The 19,977-nt window shown below is 44.5% G+C and overlaps 1 protein-coding gene across 1 annotated transcript in view; it reads right to left on the reverse strand.

The window, feature by feature from the left end:
* Positions 1 to 250: 250 nt before the first annotated feature.
* The window catches only part of LOC115479965 (4-hydroxyphenylpyruvate dioxygenase-like), a 45,766-nt gene continuing 26,039 nt past the window's right edge, over positions 251 to 19,977 (reverse strand). The window contains exons 7-12 of the mRNA XM_030218318.1: positions 17,233 to 17,310; positions 12,807 to 12,969; positions 7,328 to 7,399; positions 4,128 to 4,250; positions 2,328 to 2,444; positions 251 to 340 (exon numbers count right to left, since the gene is read on the reverse strand). Of these exons, the coding sequence (XP_030074178.1) occupies positions 251 to 340; positions 2,328 to 2,444; positions 4,128 to 4,250; positions 7,328 to 7,399; positions 12,807 to 12,969; positions 17,233 to 17,310 (643 nt within the window). The remainder of the gene's footprint in view (positions 341 to 2,327; positions 2,445 to 4,127; positions 4,251 to 7,327; positions 7,400 to 12,806; positions 12,970 to 17,232; positions 17,311 to 19,977) is intronic.

The raw sequence follows: 19,977 nt of genomic DNA on the forward strand, positions 1-19,977 counted from the left end.
CATAATGTGTAGGCATCTCTGGGTTACAATTTGGTCAGGGCAGGCGTGGAGTTGTAACGTACTTGTGCATTTTACAGATTCCATACATTTGTGCAGGAGAATTTGCATACTACTGGGAATAGGTCTGGGGGCCCAAGCACTTACGTTACTCTCACAACTTTCCCCCACTCTACACACACATAAAATGCAGCAAATTAGATTTACTAGTAATGGTTATGAGGCGCGTGGTTTCTTTGATGTCAGCACTACATTAAGGACCTGACGTAGTGAGGTTTCCTCTGACAGCCTGGTCATCTTCTAACACTTGGTAAAGAGCGTTGAAGTTTCCAGCACCAAATCCCTGGAGCAGAAACAGAACAAAGATATCAAAGTGATGACAGACAAGAGCCTGCAAAGTATCTAAGTCATGGGATGCAGCTTGGATAAGTTAAGAACTTTACTTGTGTTAACCCATCTCTGAAAGAAACAAGATACTACTTTACAATACATTTATCTCCTAATATACCACATTTTACAGAAGCATCAAACCTTTTTACAGTAAAAAGCACAAGGCTCAAATCGAGATCGGTGCTCAGGCCTAAAAGGGGTTACAGGTTACACGAAAAAGAAAGAAAATTGAAAAGCCGAAAATCTAATAAAATAAAGGAAAAGGTACGGAAAATAAAAACCACGAAGAAATGAGAGAAATTAAGGAAAAACCTATATGGGAAGGCACTGAAAAAATATCTGTTAATATTCACCAGTGGTGTAGCTACAAGGGGCCTCGGGGGCCCAGGCCCCCATTTCTGTCTCAGGCCCCCCCTCAACAATAGTGGCCAGCCAGGTAGTTTTTTGCTTCCTCAGGCTCCCAGCTCCCTGCCCCTGCGGTCAGGCAGCTGAGCACTTCCTTCCTTCTTTCGGGTCCGGCCAGCTACATGATCTCTCCTCCCTGTTTCCAGCAGTTAGCCGTGGTGCGGGGCAGCACTGAAGGCAGCTGCTTCCAGCTGCCCTGGTCTGTTTGCTGCTTCAACCCGCCTTTTCAACTTCCTGTGAGTGGGATGAAGCCGCGAGACAGACTGGGGCAGCCGGAAGCAGCTGTCTTCAGCTCTGGCTGCACGGTTCACGTTCCTGTTCTCAATCTATCCAAGGAGGTTAGATTGAGAACAGGAGCATGATGTCAAAAAGCTGAAGCCATGGAGGTTAATCTCTGTTTCTGCTCCCCCACGCAGTCATCATATCGCTTCCCCATACCCTCAAAACAACGGACTAAAATAACTAACATTTCATATCCTAAAATTATTGTATATTAACATGTTCCAGAATGTAACTGAAATACAATTCATCAAGCAAAAATGTCTTCCAAAAATAACTGGAAGTTAGACACACACACAGTGCACCATATATACTTGATTCTTTTCCATAGAAGCAACATAGGAAAACCTCTAGTATTTAAGTATCTCTGGTCCAGTATCAGCTGATGAAACATTCTATTCTGGAATGGAGAAGAGTCTAAGAACCCCCCCACCCCCCCACCCCCCCCCACCCCCCCCCCCAAGATCTGATCCTCAGCTGTTTTTTTTCAGTAGCAGCTCAAAGTGAGTTATAGTCATGTACAGTAGTATATATTAGTAGCTGCCATTTCCTGAATCACAGCAGCAGTACACCAAGTCTCACGGAGTCAGAGTCAAATGTTACCCCATTCTAAGTATAAAACTTAAATAACACCATCCAGACAGGGCTGGTGCAGGAGTATTAGGTGCCCTAGGAGGTGAACATTCAGTCTTGTGTTCCCTCTCAATTAACTTTGATAATCCTAGTAACCTTGCAATCACTCCCCCCCCCCCTCCTAAAATATTAATAATTGAACTCAGGAACAATGATCATCCCAACATCATAATCATCCTATAAAAGCATTTGGACATCATATCTATTCTTCCTGCAGGTACAAAGTATGTGCTAATGATTCTTTGAGTTTTTGTGGCTATTGAGATCTATTGTTTTCTTTGACAGCAGCTGCTCTTTGCTGCCCCCCAGAGGCTGCTGCCCTGAGTGACTGCCTAGTTTGCCTAGAGGTACGGCCTGCCCTGCGCCCAGAGCTACCACTGCCAATTCTCTCCACTCTTCCCTCTAGTCAAAGCGAGTTGAGCATCTTACCTGCTGCGTCCTCCTCTGCCGGTTTCCCTCTGTTTTCAGAATCACATGGGGGCCCTATTTGTGGGAGTTTTAAAATGTATTTATATTACAGTGGAGGAACCTGATGGGCTGGTTTGCCTAGGGCCCACTGAAGAGTTAATCCTGCCCTGTAGCGAACAGATCAATTATTCCTGTCCTTCAAGTGAAGAACTGACCTGGTGGTTATGTCGCTGGATGACTTCCAGAAACACAGTTGGTCTGTCTTGTACTGGTTTGGTGAAAATCTGTAGCAGGTAGCCCTTCTCATCATAATCCACCAAAATGTTCAGCTCCTTGGGAAGTAGGGAAAACATTCTTTTAAAGGGCGACTAAAGGTCTATAAACAGAAATAAACTGTCTTATGTCTCACTTTACAGGTATAAAGCCAGTAATTATCCTCCAGTATTTTTATGTTTCCAGCTCCGTTGGAGAGCAAATCCAAGAAGACAGGAGGAGCCTCCACAGAGAGTCAAAGCAAAACAGCAAAAGTAGAGGCTGACCAATGCGCAAACCAATTGGGAGATAATATCAAAAAACCAGTTTATTCAGAATATTCATATCAAGGACCCAACACGGTCCGTGTTTCGGCGCCAAAGCACCTGCCTCAGGGGTCACAAACAACTTTCTCTGAGAAGAAGCTGATTGGCTTGAATAATTCCTTTATGTATGCACGTGGTTATAAAAACAAGTTAATCCACAGAGAGAACAAAAGACCAGCCAACCGATCAGCAAACACCATGTGACAGGTTTCTTCTTAGAGAAAGTTGTTTGTGACCCCTGAGGCAGGCACTTTGGCGCCGAAACACGGACCGTGGCGGGTCCTTGATATGAATATTCTGAATAAACTGTTTTTTGATATTATCTCCCTATTGGTTTGCGCGTCAGTCTCTACTTTTGCTGTTTTGCTCCAGCTCTGTTGGAACCAGAGCTGGAATCCAGTACCGGTATTTCCCCATATTTTATATGCTCCCCCAAAGCATCTGGTCTGGTCACTGCTGGGACAACCCTCAGTGCGGTTTCATCTGCCAGGGTTCTTTCCAGAACTCTTAAAATCACAGACCTTGAAACTGGACACTAGATGTCACTCTAAAGCAATGACCAAGCACTTGGGTTCCTTCTAGAACTTTGCAATCACAGACCTGACTCCGGATACTAGATGTCACTCTAAAGCAAGGGTTTTCAACCCAGTCCTCAGGGCACGGCACACCCAGCCAATTCAATGGGGATAGCCTGAAAACCCTGTCTGGCTGGGTGTGCCTCGAGGACTGGGTTGAAAATCCCTGCTCTAAAGAAACGACCGGTACTCTCTCCCCCCCCCCCCCCCCCAGAAAGCCCAATGCCGGAATGAAGCTGGGGACCTTTCACACGGTCTCCAGCCAGTAAAATTTTCATGATATATTGTCATGATATCATTTCAGTACAGATGCACAATTGTATTTGCCAACTCACCCCACTGTGAGGAAGCAGTGGCGTAGGAAGGGGGGGATGGGGGGCGGTCTGCCCCGGGTGCATGCTGCTGGGGGGTGTCGGCTCCACGCTGGTGCACTGCCCTCTCTGCCCCAGAACAGGTTACTTCCTGTTCCGGGACAGAGAGAGCACTGAACCAGCGCGGAGCCGACACACCCCAGCAACATGCAGTCGGGGCGGATCGGCCCTCCCACCCGTCCCTCGCCGCAGGTATGCGCTCCAGGGGAGGGGGTGCGCTCCAGCGGGAGGAGGGTGCGCTCCATCGGGAGGAGGGTGCGCCGTGCTGCACCCGGGGGGGGTGTGCGCAGCGGCGACCCGCCCCGGGTGTCAGCTCCCCTCGCTACGGCTCTGTGAGGAAGATCCCCCTATTAGCAGGCAGACACCATATACCCACCACCTTTCACCTCCATTAACATAAATAGCATCACTCTTAGAAATCTTAACAGGTCCTCAATAGATTGCTGCCAAGTTACAGTGAATTGGTGAGTGCTCAACTCTTTAAAACTGACCTCAATTTTGTTGAGATCCTCCTTAATCTGAATCTTGGCTGTTTTCAGCTTCTCTCTCAACATCCTGTAGTACTTGGGTGAGACTGCCATGAACTCCATGCCCCGCTCTTTAAGGTTTGTGATCTACAAAAAAAAAAGCCACTCAGTCCCACAAGCATTCTTCAGTGAATCCCAGCTTTTGCCTTATTCATGTTCAGCAACATGCCTGATCTCCTGGAGATTTTATCAACATAGCATGTGCCAAGCACAGATAAGTAATGATAAAAACCGTGCTGGTTGCTGCTGCCAAGCAGGCTGGTCCAGTTCTTACATTGAAATCCACAGATAAAATTATGTGTTTTGTCATGCTAGTCCATAAGTACATAAGTACATACTGGGATGGACCAACGGTCCATCAAGCCCAGCATCCTCTTTCTAACAGTGGCCAATCCAGGTCACAAATACACTGCTTATCCCAGAAATAGTGGATTTTCCCCAATGTAATAATGGTCTTTGGATTTTTCCTTTAGGAAGTGGTCCAAACCTTTTTTAAACTCTGCTAAGCTAACTGCCTTTACCACATTCTCTGGCAACGAATTCCAGAGTTTAATTACACGAGTGAAGAAAATTTTTCTTCGATTCGTTTTAAATTTACTACTTTGTAGCTTCATTGCATGCCCCCTAGTCCTAGTCCTAGAATTTTTGGAAAGTGTAAACAGAGGCTTCATGTCTACCCATTTCCACTCCACTCATTATTTTATATATCTCCCCTCAGCCGCCTTTTCTCCAAGTTGAAGAGCCCTAGCCGCTTTAGCCTTTCCTCATAGGGAAGTCGTCCCATTCCATTTATCATTTTCGTCGCCCTTCTCTGCACCTTTTCTAATTCCACTATATCTTTTTTGAGATGCGGCGACCAGAATTGAACACAATATTCGAGGTGTGGTCGCACCATGGAGCGATACAAAGGCATTATAACATCCTCATTTTTGTTTTCCATTCCTTTCCTAATAATACCTAACATTCTAACAGTCAACTTTAAAGGTAATAATTCAAAATAAAACACAAGAAAGGAAAATAAGATATATCCAATGGTTGGGCTGGCCCTTCATCCAACGACCTCTGCTGCAGAGACCTGCCTAATCTCCCTTCTAGTGAGGTGAGTAGAATTTCTTACCTGCTGCGTCCTCCTCCGCCAGTTTTCCTCTGTTGTCAGAACCACAGAGTGAGTGTGTGTGTGTGGGGGGGGGGGGGGGGGGGGGGATGGGCTGGTTGGACTAACAATACATTTTTTGACAACCTTTCAAAGGCAGAACCACCACCTTCAGGGTCAGATATGAGCAAAAGATGACAATATCAAAATACATGTAAGTGAGACATTTAAAAGCATTCCAGTGACAGCAAAGACAAGGCAAGAATCAGTTCACAGAGGCATCGCACCACACACATAGATCAAGGCGACGCTTCTGGGGGTCAGCATTTTTCAGAACCTGGACACTGCTATGACCTTATGATCAGAAAACTAAGAGGTAACTTTAAAACAATGCAAGAACATAAGACATTTGAAGTTAAGATGATGAAATCCACCAGACAAGACAACAAGGGTCTGGGTTTGATATCACAGTATAATCCTTAAAATTATACTGCTTTCTGATTACCCATCCCCTCTCTCTGTTTCTCGCTCCTCTCCCCTCCCCCCACACCTTTCCCTTGAGGCTGTCATTGGAATGCTTCTCATTTCTCACTTTGTGCATACATCTTTTGATATTCCCATCTTTTGCTCATATCTGACCTGAATTTTAATCCATGAAATACTGTAACAGTACACTCGAGGCTCTGAAAATGAATGGAGCCAAAACAAAAGACTAGGAATGGAGGAGAAGAGGCCAGCAATATTTACTGGTTAAAGTGAGATAAAACTACAGAAACTGAGAGGGGGAGGGGGTGTGTGGAATAACAAATGCAAAAGCTATAACATAGAAGCAATCCACAAAAATAACTAAGAAATACCCACAAGTGAAAAATAAAGTTAAAGGAAGGAAAAGCCTCAAAAAGATGCTCAAACCCTGCTGGGTTACAAAGAGTGGTAAGATCTAAACAGATCAGGTCTTCATCATTGGCAAAAAACCTTCCAAGAGCTCGATGTCCGATGCTGGGTAGTGCTCAAAAGATTACCGTATTTTTCGGACTATAAGACGCACCGGACCATAAGACGCACCTAGGTTTTAGAGGAGGGAAATAGGAAAAAAAAATTTTTCTTTTTCCCTCCTCTAAAACCTAGGTGCTCCGGTGTGTCTTGTCCGAATCCCTCCCTCCAAGTTCGGGATCGCCCTCAGGGTTACCTCCACCCCGGCCCTGTCACCACCTCTCCCCTTACTCATGCGATCTTCCCTGGTGGTCTAGTGATGTCGGGGCAGGAAAGAGCCCCCTCTTTCCTGCCCAGCGTGCTGCTCTCCATCCTCCTGTATGCATTGCTGCCTGACGGTCTCGGTGAGATTCAAAATGGCCGCCGAGAATTGAAGTCTCGGTGGCCATTTTGAATCGCGCCGAGACCGTCAGGCTGCATACAGGAGGATGGAGAGCAGCGCCCCGACGTCACTAGACCACCAGGGAAGATCGCGTGAGTAAGGGGAGAAGTGGTGACAAGGCCGGAGGGAGGGAGGGCGGGCGGCCTGCCAGCCAGCCAGCCAGCCAGCCAGCCAAATCTCTACCTTCGGACTATAAGACGCACCCCCCATTTTGCTCTCAAATTTGGGGGGGGAAAAAGTGCGTCTTATAGTCCGAAAAATACGGTAGTTTTAATATTTTTTATAAGAATTAATAGAAGAGCAACTTATCTTAGAGCTCTAAAGCACAACTTCAGTTGGATGTCAGAAAAATTATGACTTGCCCCGGGGCCAACGGTGGCCAGCGTTTCGTAAAAACTGCGTCAGGGTCCAGATGGCAAGTATGTTAAACAAAAGCGCATCCAACGAGTCATCCAAGGCATACAAGAGAGATAAAAGCCAGAGATCAACTGGGATATATGGGATTGCGCCAGGAATGAAATTAGGCAACGCTACATTGGTGTAATGATACTTTTTCTCTGTTTCTATTTTTAAAAGATACTTTAATGGAGAGATATTCTGAGGGCACCCCCCCCCCCCCCCCCAAGGATCAAGTACTCCTTACTTCCTTATGCGCTGGTGAGACTGTGAGAGAGAAGCTGATGTTTAAACACTTACAGCACTAATTATGTCAGAAGTGTTCAGTCCAACGTGCTGAATGCCTGGACCTCCGTAATAATCGACATATTCCTAAAGAAACATAGACTTAATCCATTACCACAGCAGAAAACAGCATTTATAATACAATGTCGCACCAAACTTTTATCCAGGCCACTGTGAAATTTAAAATAAATGACATTCTGGGGCTGTAGGTTTTTGTATAGGAAGTCAGAAAACAGAAAGAAACTTCCGGGAGAAGTAAGTGAACATCTCTTACAGCAGCAGTGTCAGTAAATGTTTTTTACATACAGTAACTTAAGGGGCAGAAGTGGTCCTTGTAGAGGTTAAAATAGGGTGGAGCCGGTGGGGGGAGGCGGGGCTGGTGGTTGGAAGGCAGGGATAGTGCTGGGCAGACTTATATGGTCTGTGCCAGAGTCGGTGGTTGGGAGGCGGGGCTGGTGGTTGGGAGGTGGGGATAGTGCTGGGCAGACTTATACGGTCTGTGCCAGAGCCGGTGGTTGGGAGGCGGGGCTGGTGGTTGGGAGGCGGGGATAGTGCTGGGCAGACTTATACGGTCTGTGCCAGAGCCGGTGGTTGGGAGGCGGGGCTGGTGGTTGGGAGGCGGGGATAGTGCTGGGCAGACTTATATGGTCTGTGCCAGAGCCGGTGGTGGGAGGCAGGGATAGTGCTGGGCAGACTTATACGGTCTGTGCCCTGAAGAGCACAGGTACAAATCAAAGTAGGGTATACACAAAAAGCAGCTAATATGAGTTATCTTGTTGGGCAGACTGGATGGACCGTGCAGGTCTTTTTTCTGCCATCATCTACTACGTTACGATTCTATGGAGCTTTGGAAGGCTAAGTGCTTTGAAAATATGCCTGGCACTGCGTTACTATCCTTGGGGTGGTGAATGTTTGTTTCTCAGTCTCAATCCACAATCATTGGGTCAGCAAACCAGTTGCAGGTCATGCCACTTTTTATCTAGAGTATATATATTTGACAAATTGAACCTCTTGCTCTTAGTAGGGGTGGGCAACAATGAAAACATTTAATCAGAATTAATCGTGGTATTAAACATTTTAATCACATGATTAATTGCACCTGTGGGCTGGAAGGTTTGGTACTAGTAAATCCCCACTACATGGAAATCTTTTAAACCTGCTGAATACACACATTTCCTTCCCACATCACATTGCTCCCTCTCCCCTCCATACGGGTACCACCTACCTTTCTGCTATCCTGCTGCATCCTTCCCCTGTACATACACCCAAATTTCTCCCTCCTGCTGCTAAACCTGTTACCCCTGACACACAGACACCAATTTCTCTCCCTGCCTGCTGCTGTTGACCTCCGCACCAGCACACAGGTCCAGCATCTCCCCCCCCCCCCCCCCCCCCCCCCCCCCCCGCATTTACCTTAATATTTTTCTGGCTCTTCTTAGGGTCCCTGGCAGCAATTCCCACATGCTATTTATAACTGATGCCAATACCATTCTGAACTAAACATGACCAAGACTGAGCTTCTTATCTTTCCCCCTAAACCCACCTCTCCTCTTCCCTCATGCTCTATCTCTGCGGATAACACTCTTATCCTCCCTGTCTCATCAGCTGGTAACCTCGGGGTCATCTTTGACTCCTCTCTCTCTTTGCACATATCCAACAGACTGCTAAAACCTGTTGTTTCTTTCTCTATAATATCACCAAAATCCATTCCTTCCTTTCTATGCATACTACCAAAACCCTTATCCACACTCTTATCACCTCTTGCTTAGACTACTGCAACTTGCTGCTCACAGGTCTCCCACTAAGCCATCTCTCTCCCCTTCAATCTGTTCAAAATTCTGCTGTATGGCTTATAATGCACCAGTCTCGCTATGCTCATATTAGCCCTCTCCTCAAGTCACTTCATTGGCTCCCTATCCATTTCCGCATACAGTTCAAACTCCTCTTATTGACTTACAAGTGCATTCGCTTTGCAGCTCCTCAATACCTCTCCACTCTTATCTCTCCCTACACCCCTCCCCGGGAACTCTGTTCATTGGATAAATCTCTCTTATCTGTAACCTTCTCCTCCACTGCCAACTGCAGACTCAGTTCCTTTTATCTTGCTTCACTATACGCCTGGAATAGACTTACTGAGTCAGTACATCAAGCTCCAGCTCTAGCCATCTTCAAATCTAAGCTAAAAGCCCACCTTTTTTAGGCTGATTTTAACTCCTAACCCCTATTTACTTGTTCAGTACCCATGTCTGTTTTATCATTCCCACCTTAAGCATTTCCCTTATTTGTCCTGATTAGATTGTAAGCTCTGTGGAGCAGGGACTATCTCTTCATGTTCAAGTGTACAGCGCTGTGTAAGTCTAGTAGTGTTATAGAAATAAGTAGTAGTAGTAGCCTTCCCTCTGCTACATTATGCAAAGGTGAAACAGGATAGGCAGAGGAGAGAAAGCCAGTGGCGTACCAAGGGGGGGGGGGGGGCGGTGGGGGCAGTCCGCCCCGGGTGCACGCCACTGGGGGGGGTGCGGAGCGCCAGTCAGCGTCATTCGTTTCCATGTTCCCTCTGCACTGGAACAGGAAGTAACCTGTTCTGGGGCAGAGGGAGCATGGAAACGAACGACGCTGACCGGCGCGCGGTACCCCCGCCAGCGGCGTGCACCCAGGGGGGAGGGGGTTCTTTTGCCTGGGTGGGGTGGTCGTGCTGCACAGGGGGGCGCTGCACCCGGGGGGGGCGGGGCACATCGGCGATCCGCCCCGGGTGTCAGCGCCCCTAGGAACGCCACTGGAGAAAGCAATGCTGGACAACAGAGGGGAGTTAAAATTTTGATTAGGATTAAAAAATGTAATTCTTGTTAAAATTTAAAAAAATTAATCGAATGAATAGTGCACTAAATGCCCTCCCCTAACTCTTAGATATTAAACTTTAAATTAATATTAAAATTTTGTGTCACTTCAGTAACAATAACACAAGTTCCCTCCAGTGCAAGGCACATTATGCAAAACCCTGCAAAAAGACAGACTACAGAAAGCCTGCTATACCATAAGAACACTGACAGGACTCAACCAACATCAAGTCTATCTACTACTGAACTGGGACCTAGAACATCAACACACCTACTATTTAGAAAAGAGAACAAGATGGACTGCTATACACGGTGTCCAGAAAAAACGGATCCCCAACGTTTTTCCAATTAACCCAAAAACAAATCTACTACTATTAAAACATAATACGAATACTGGCAGGTGTTGCTGCAGGATGCTGTAAAAACTGAATGATCCCAGTTTTCAAAATGACGTCATTCAGGAAGTGAACATTAAGATCCGTTTTAAATTAGGGGTTCTTTTACTAAGGCGCGCTGACAGATTTAGCACCTGCTAAATGATAAGACACCCATAGGAATACAATGAGCATCTTATCATTTAGCGTGCACTTATCATTAGCGCATAATAAATCAGTTAATGCGCCTTAAAAGAAGGATCCCTTAAATTTATATGCAAGTTTTAAAAATTTTGCAATAAAATAAGGAACAAGGCGCAAAATGTTTGCTAAGGAAGTTTTCTAATAAACCCCCCCTGTTTACTAAGCTGCTGGATAGCAATGCCGACACAGCCTGTTCAAAGTAAATGGGCTGTGTCGGCATTAGCACGTGGCTTAGTAAACTGGGGGGAAAGGTTGGACTAATGTACTTTCAAAGGTCATACAAAATGTTTAAACAATTGCAAAGTATTTTGAAACTATGTAAGGGGTTCTGTTTTTTTTTTTTTTCTGGACACTGTGTAGATCCCTATACTTTCCTTTTCCTTGAGTGACCCAACCCCACCCAGAAGAACAGCAGCATTGAAGCTCCCCACCCTTCTTGTAGTCACAGAAAACCACAATATTACAAAGATCAGAAATGAATGAGCTGACTTTTGCAAACCAGCTAAGGCAAAAGTCTCCTGCTTCCTCACAAGGACAGCAAGCTTGGTGGCCTGCAACAGAACAAATCTCTACAAGGATAAAGAAAAGGAGCTTGGTGGCTCCCTACACAACAATCTCCTCCCTCCCCCCTCCAAAAAAAAGATGATGACCCAAAGCTCAATGATCCACATATAACACCCCCACTCAAAAGAATTGTGAGAGCTTAGTGGCCCCAAAGCAGCTGCCAAGGGCTGAATGGCACAAAAAAAACCCCTCCCAATCAACATAATAAGAACACATTCATCGCCTTTCTTCAGATTTTAGTGTAAGTCTATATAATTTATTTCATTGTCATGTGATGTACTCTCACGGGCTTACAAAATGGAGGTGAGAGCTATAGGTAGGGAAACAGAGGGACCTACAAATGTTTAGTTGGGATCTATCATGCTTAAGTGCAATGAGATATGGTCTTATTGTATGTAGGCATGTCCTAGGCAGATATGTACATGTTCCCTTTATAAATGGGTTTCACTTATATGCATTTCTGCCACACAAGGTAGGTGCTCTGTTATAAAATGATCCGCTTTGGAGTAATTTCAAAGCCATTTCAGTGGGTTAAACAGTATTTTACAAGCAAAAATGGCCTTTTCTAACATTGCTGAAAATATGTGTGCTTAAACATATGCAAATCCAAAGGTAAAGGAAAATCCCCTACGTATAATCCAAAAGAAATCCAAAAAGTAGAGATGGACCAAGAGATCTTTACAGCCAAATACAAATTAGATCTTGTATACTTGTGGTGCTGAATTTTATTTATTTTTGTTACATTTGTACCCCGCACTTTCCCACTCAGGGCAGGCTCAATGCGGCTTACATGGGGCAATGGAGGGTTAAGTGACTTGCCCAGAGTCACAAGGAACTGCCTGTGCCTGAAGTGGGAATTGAACTCAGTTCCTCAGGACCAAAGTCCACCACCCTAACCACTAGGCCACTCCTCCACTAAAGATGAGTGCAATTCGTATTTGGCTGTGAAGATCTCTTGGTCCACCTCTACTGCTTAAACTTACACACATACACCCTTTATATGCATAAATTAATCCAAGCTGGGTGGAGGCAGTCCTGGGAGGGTGGGGCTTGCACTTATGCACATACACTATAATTTGTCAGGAAACGGGGCTCAAACCCACTTTCAGAGATACCTCTAATAGTTCTTATAGCAATTATAATGAGCCCCCTGAGTTCACAATAAATATAACATGTTGTTTGTAATTGTAAAATCATGCTCTATTATTAAAATAGGACTGTTTGTTTATGGTTATTGTTCAAATGATCTTCGTTACGTTAACTGGTGTGTTGGTAGCTGCTTTATCATATTTTATTTTACAGTTTTAAGATATTTTATGGACATATATTGCCATGACTTTATAACATTGCCTCCCTTATGTGTAGCGTAGGATCCACCATCCTCAACATTCTAACTGAAACACAACAGTAGGAGACTGAAGGTGGACATCCGGTACCATTGGTCTTCACTGTGCTTTTTTAATAACACAGTGCGACACCCTGTTCTTTCCTTAAATTGCTGGGGGTAAGGGGTACCTGGACCTGCGATATTCTCTTGCCCGGGGCAGGTTCGTTGATTGGCATCTTGATGGTCTCTTCATAGTTGGCCAACACAGTGGAGCGAAGGGAACTGAACTCTGTGTGAACCTGCTTGTCATCCACAGACCAGAAGCGATGGAAGAGGAGGTTCTTCTGATACCTGATGAAAGCAACCAGGTGGATTTAATGCACTGGGATCACACACTCCTGAGTCTGTGCAGTACATCACTGCTTTTCTGAATGCCTTTCCAATACTTTCTGCCTATGAGATTCATCATAAAAACAAGGTATTGTGGTTTTTGTGTTTGTCCATGTGAACATGGAAAAATATTAATTATAGTTGATACCTTGTTATTGGATTAACGGAATACTGTCCATCAAAGCCCATGGAAGGGAGTATAGCTTTGAAATGCTAATCACTGATATATGGAATTAATCTAATAAAAAGCATACCCCCTGATATTCAAAACCTTTTAACCGTCCAGAAACAGCACCTGGCCTGTTAAATAGCACTTAACTGGCTATATGGCAGTGGGGGATAGCCGGTTATCCCCTGCTGAATATTCCCAGTTAGCACCTAGAAGATATCTAGCTATATTGCGTGATATAGCCGGTTATCCCTGAATATTCAATTCATATCTGCCTATTCTAAGCGGCTAGATTGGAACACTTAAATAGCTGGTATATCCTTAGCCAGTTTTAAGTTAACTGGCTATTTTCAAATATTGACCTAGCTGGCAAAGTCGCCAAGAGACAGAGCCAAGCCTGGGGCCGGGCCGCTGCCCCCCACTTGGGACACAGACACAGCCGCCGTGGCCACCCCTCCACTTGGGACAAAGTCACAGCTGCCACTGTGCCCTCCACTCAGAATGCAGCCACCGCCCCCTAACTCGGAACGCAGCCACCACTGCCCCCTGCCTCCCTACCTTCCTGCGTCAGTGCGTCTGCTCCTCCCTGGCCTCCAAGGGGGGCCCGGCACCAGGATCTGTCTCTCTTCTCTCCTGTGTGCTGGGACTGAGTTATTGCATTAACGCAGTCACCCAGGTCCTGACAGGAGCAGGACAGAGCCAGACCCTGGTGCCGGGCCTCCCTTGGAGGCCTGACCCAGGAAACTTTGCCCTTCTGCCCCCCCTCTCGGCGGCTCTGCTAGCCGGTTAACTGTAAACTGGCTTATAATAAACCAGATATTCAATTCCGGTCACCGGAAATGGCCTGGCATTGAATATCTGGGCTGACCACTGATGGTGGGAGTTAGCCGTACTCCCTCCCGTGGTCTGAACATCTTAGTGACCCTATTTCTAATAAAAACAATCACTTGTACCTTGGTCACTTTTTGACTCTACTGAAATGACTTTGCAAATTTGCTCAATTGCTGGCCTTTGCAGATTGTGGCTCAAAATCTTTGAAAACCAGTGAACATCTCATCTCTTGGGTAGCTTTAGCCCCCATAAGCTCAGACCCTCTAGGGTTTCAGTGCATTTTAATTTTGCAGTGGTAATCAGGTAAAATGAAACCTTGAGTCTCTCCTCTCCATGAAAATGTTTTCCTAATTCTTTCCAGGCCCTCTTGTTGTACCTTCCAGTCTTTAAGACACACAGTTGATTGAGCCTCAAGACATATGATCAACACCACCCATAGCTGTGTATGCCAGGAAGGACACCTAGAAGGTGTTAGAAATGTATTGGTAAGTTAGAGGCCCTTTTAGTAAAGGGTGTTAAGCTCTTAACGCTCAGCTAGCACATGCAAATAGGCCACTGCAAAAATGCAAACCTGGATATCCTGAAAGCCTGATTGGCTGGGGAGCCTCCAGGACCAGGTTCGGGAACCACAGCATTAAATTGTTTTGTGGTATTTTGTCTGTTTGCATGCAGTAATCCGTGTGTTGCCAATTAAAAAAAACATTTTTCAGAGGTTGGTGACATGGGCAGAGATTGGGCATTCCTGCTTTGTTCAGCTAGCGCATTATAATTAACGTTTGCTAACTGAATAACGTGGAGTTAATGCAAGAGTACTTAGTGCCTCCTAAATAGGAGGAGGTAAGGGCTCCCATGATAATTTATTGCAGGTTCTGCACACTAAGGGAGCATAAGCCCACAACCTGCAAAAAAAAAAGATAAATGATCAAGGGAGGGGGGAATGGATGTGGGGAGGGGAGATGGGAATGTTTTGTTACTTTACTTCTAGGCTTGGGGGTTATAAGAGTCCAGACCCCCTTATGCCTGAATTTTTTGTATTAGATTATAGATGAGTTGGGAAGGTGGGAGATGGGGGAAATTCTTGATTGTTATCTAAGATTGTTGAATAGGTTCTTTGCTCTATCCTACATCTTTTTGTGCTTTAGGTGGTATGGAGGGACATTTTTGATATGATGTCTAAGTCCGACTTTGGATGTTTTGCACAAGACGTCCAAAATCCGAATAGGAAAGAAGGTCATTTTAGAACAAAACGTCCAACGGTATTTTCGAAAAAAAAAAAAAAGATAGGCGTTTTTCTTAACGCCTATCTTTTTTTTTTTTTTTCGAAAATACCGTTGGACGTTTTGTTTTTTTGGTCCATTTTTGAAAAAAAAAAAAAAAAAGAGTAAGTGCACAATGCAGAGATTCATGCCATTGGGATGTAGGAGGAGCCACATTTTTAGTAGACTGGTCCCCCGAACATCCCAGGAGAGCAATGGGACACCCTACAGGGCACTTCTGTGTGCACTTCATAAAAATGCTCACAGATGCCCATCTCACTTTTCCTCCATTATTTTGACCTATGAGCCCTCCAAAACCTACCCAAAACACACTATCCCCCTCTGTACACCACTACTATAGGTCTTAGGGTTGAAGAGGGTACCTATATGTGGGTACAGTAGGTTTTGGTGACTTTGGGAGGGGTCACAGTTTCCACTACAAGTGTGACAGGTAGAGGGAGATAGGGACCCAAGTCCCCCACTCTATAGTGCACTGCACTGACCACTACACTTCTCCAGGGACCTGCATGCTGCTCTATAGACCTGACTTTAACATCTGAGACTGTCATAGAGGCTGGTAAGTCATATTTTTATTTACATTTTTGAGGGGTGGGAGGGGGAGGGTCAGTGACCACTGAGGGGGTATTGGGGGGGTCACCTCTAATTCCCTCCAGTGGTCATCTGGTCATTTAGGGTACCTTTTTTGCCCTATTAATTCTGAAAACAGGTCTAGACCAAAACGTCTTGGTTTTAAGTCCTGGACGTTTTTGTTTTGTTCTATTATGGCTGTAAAATGTTCAAGTGTTAGGCCTGCCCTAAGCCTGCCCTAATCCTGCCTTTGAAATGCCCCGCACGCCCCCTTGTGACGCACTGCAGATGAATTGCATAGATAAACGTCTGCAAAATAGGTTTTGAAAAGACTGATTTGGACGTTTTGAGAAGAAAATCAACCAAATGGTGCTTTATTACATTTTTTGGATGTTTATCTCTTTCGAAAACGAGCCCTATAGTTTCTATGGGTAGGGTGTGGAAGTGGGTAAGCGGAGCTTTATGAGGGGTAAAGAAGGAATTGTACTGTACTTCTATTGTTCATCACGTACGTACTTAAACCTCCATTACCCCAATTGTAGAGGACTTAAATACAAATCCATACAGCTTTTCCTACCTCTGCACGCAATTATGGAATGAACTACCCAATATCATAAAAACAACGCATGACTTGACAACCTTCCAGAAATTACTGAAGACGAACCTGTTCAAAGAGACCTACAAAAAGAATCCTCCAAAATAACTTGACTCTTAACTACACCAGAACCAGCCAATATTGATTTCTTTTAATTTGTTTACCTTATCACATTACCATATTGAATATTACATCCTATCCTACTCTACTTATATTTTATGTATTATCTATTTACCCTAATTTTATTTTCTGTTACTCTTCGTACCTTAATTGTAACAATTTTACTGAACTACTCATTCTGTTAATAATGATCGCCATTGCGACATTATGTAAGCCACATTGAGCCTGCAAATAGGTGGGTTAATGTGGGATACAAATGCAGCAAATAAATAAATAATTTAAGGAAAAATTTTCTTTCATCATTGTTTGACTGTTCATTATGTTTGATTATCAATAAAACTGTTTAAACGTTTTTTTAAAAAGGCCTAAAAAGTGCCACATAGCGTGCAGGAAAGTCCTACATTAGAATGTGCCAAGTCCAGATTTTACCACACTTTAATAAAAGGGCCTCTTAATTCCCGGGGCAAAACCAAAAACTTTGGTAAATTGCAAATGCTTAGCGCAAGGGCATTCGACACATAGTAAATGGCATGTTTCTCTCCTCCTTTACTGTCCCAGCCATCCCCCAGTTCAGAAGATCCCCTTCTTTTCGCCATACAATTAATCTGTTAGCGCAATGCAGTTTGTGGCACATGCGGGTCTTTTCCAAGGTCTCAGGTTCTTACCATTCTACGACTGGAAGCATTTCATCATCAGCCTGGTTGCCCACTACATGATCGATGAAATTCAACTTGCTACAGGGTCTGAAAAGCAGAAAATACAGAGCAGGTAAATGTATAAATGACAAAATATTTCAGACAGACTATCTGAATAACTCTACAACTAGCTTCCGCCTGAAAAAGCAGCAGCCACAATGAAAATATTGGGTGATATGGATCAGAACATGGAAGAAAAGAGAATGTATGTTCAGGCAGTATGTGAATAGATTTTCTCAACTCACCAATCCAGAGGCCAGTGCTGTGAATTTGCATTAGAATCTGTTCTTAATGGATATCAGATTCTTTTCTTTTTTTTTTAATGTTTAAATCTTTTTATTAGCAGAAACATAACAACAATACGATAAGGAGTACAAATGCAGTAAATCCTACCATTAATCTAAAATCACTAGACAGTTTTAGTTTTTCTCCCCTTCCCCCTCCCTCCTCCCTACTACCCAACTAACATCCCTTATCAATTCTATATTTACCATGCATAATTGATGATAACGAAACAAATATACTGCGAAACAGATAAGACTGCAACTTCGTCATAGTTGGCACATTTTGTGAAAGTTACTCTACTGGGGTTAGTCATCCAAAGATTCTTTTCTTTTAAGATTGCTTCCTTAGAATCCCAGTGTTACATCAGATAATAAGCAAATCAGTTTTGGTACACTATTATTTACCAAATATTAGGCTTTATTTGTCTAGCACGTTCATCAGTGATGCCTTGCTGAATAGAGCAAAGTTACTCAGCTGTAGCAGTAGCAGGGTGAGGATAGCAGGCCAAGTATCATCACAGCTGAGTGACATCATCTGACGGAGCCCGGTGCAAATGCTGACTAGCGAGATTAATGTAGAAATTTCTAGCAGCATCCCACCACGCATGAGTTGGTGCCTTCCTGCCTGACACACGAGCACAGGTCCCTCAGTCATATAAAATAGCTAAAGAATACAACTGCAAGGGGAGGTGTGAGGGTATGTGAGAATAATCAGCCCACTGTCCTCGGAGAAAACCTGCTACAGGCATGTATCTTCATTTTCTCAGAGGACAAGCAAGCTGATAATTCTCACCAATGGGGTATCCCTAGCCCCCAGGCTCACTCAAAACATGACATGGATGTCTTTGGTTTTGAAAACCAATGAAAATCAGAAACGTCCATGTCTAGGGATGTCCAAATCTAGGGACGGTGAAATTGTGTTATTTCATAAACTGTCTGGCTCTATTTGAAAGTAGGCTCTGGAGCAAGGGCTATCTTTGGTGGCCTTTGTCACCAAAAATAAAAATGCTCAGGACTAATGGGCTCCACATCCTGTAGTGTCACCACACAAACAAAAGCCCATCTGATTTAAACAGTTTCTACTAGTGGAAGGAGTGTTCCTGAGGTGATGGCCACAATTTGAATAATTTTACTTGCAATTAAGAAGACAGGTTGCCTGGGACTTCTGCTACCTCCCGCCTCCTAATGTAACTTCCAGTTTCCTTGTAGGTGGGATGCAGCAGGCAGCCTGTGTTAATCATTACCGGCCACAGTCACTGCACTTGAGCGACAATACCGGCCCTGCCGCCTCTCTGACACTGACTAGCGCCTAATTTACAAATGTTTGCTCCCCATGATGTCAAAACCTGGCTACGCCTGTCGAAAATGCCCCTCCTGTGTGTGGTGTTTTCTCCCCTGACCTAACCTCACCTTAGGGCACCTACCCACATATGTGGATAGAGGTATGTGCGTGTTTTTACTTGTGGAAAGAGTGCACAGTTCCAAGTAGTCCTTTAACTCAGTTACATAACCTCGTGCACAAAGAAATGGATTTTGAAAATTGCTTTCCCTTTGCATAAGTTCAGAAATAAAGGTGTTACAATGAAAGGCAAATCATACAAATTGCTTTCATCACTCTCCAATACTTGTGCAACTTACACTGTAGAAGTATTAGATCAGGTAGAGAATGGGAGTGAGGATGGTTAGGGGTCTAGTTTCTTGAAGGCAAATTTAGAAGCATTGCACAGACCAAGTCTACAGAGCCTCATGCCATCTCCATCTTCATTGCAGGCTTCTATTTGCATCCAGCTCCCCCCCCCCCCCCCCCCCAAAAAAAGGGTTCTTGCATCCTTTATGGTCCTATCTTCACCACAGTGCAACACTCGGAATCAAAAGGGCAGGATACAGAGACCGGCACTGCCACACAGTCACTTCCTGCCCTGAAAACGGAGTCCTCACTGTCATAATGGAGAGCTGTTACACAAATTCCACATCTTCTCATTAAGCTAGTATTAATTAGTTTGCTATTTTTTTTCTAATTTAACACTTACTACTACTACTACTTATCATTTCTATAACGCTACCGGACATACGCAGTGCTTCACATTTGAACATGGAGAGACAGTCCCTGCTCAATAGAGCTTACAATCTAATTATGACAGACAGACAGGACAAGTAAGGGATAAGGGTTAGGACAGACAGGACATATCAGGGATAGGGGACAGTTGAAGGGTTAGGTTTAGGTTTAGGAGTCAAAAACAGCATCGAAGAGGTGGGTTTTTAGCCTAGATTTGCGCATATCCAGCAAATAGCCAAGACCTGTCGCTTCTTCCTCTATAACATTAGCAAAATTCGCCCTTTCCTCTCTGAGCACACCACCCGAACTCTCATCCACTCTCTCGTTACCTCTCGCCTTGACTACTGCAACCTGCTTCTCACTGGTCTCCCACTT

This window comes from Microcaecilia unicolor, chromosome 11, assembly GCF_901765095.1.
Source record: "Microcaecilia unicolor chromosome 11, aMicUni1.1, whole genome shotgun sequence".
Lineage (NCBI taxonomy): Eukaryota > Metazoa > Chordata > Amphibia > Gymnophiona > Siphonopidae > Microcaecilia > Microcaecilia unicolor.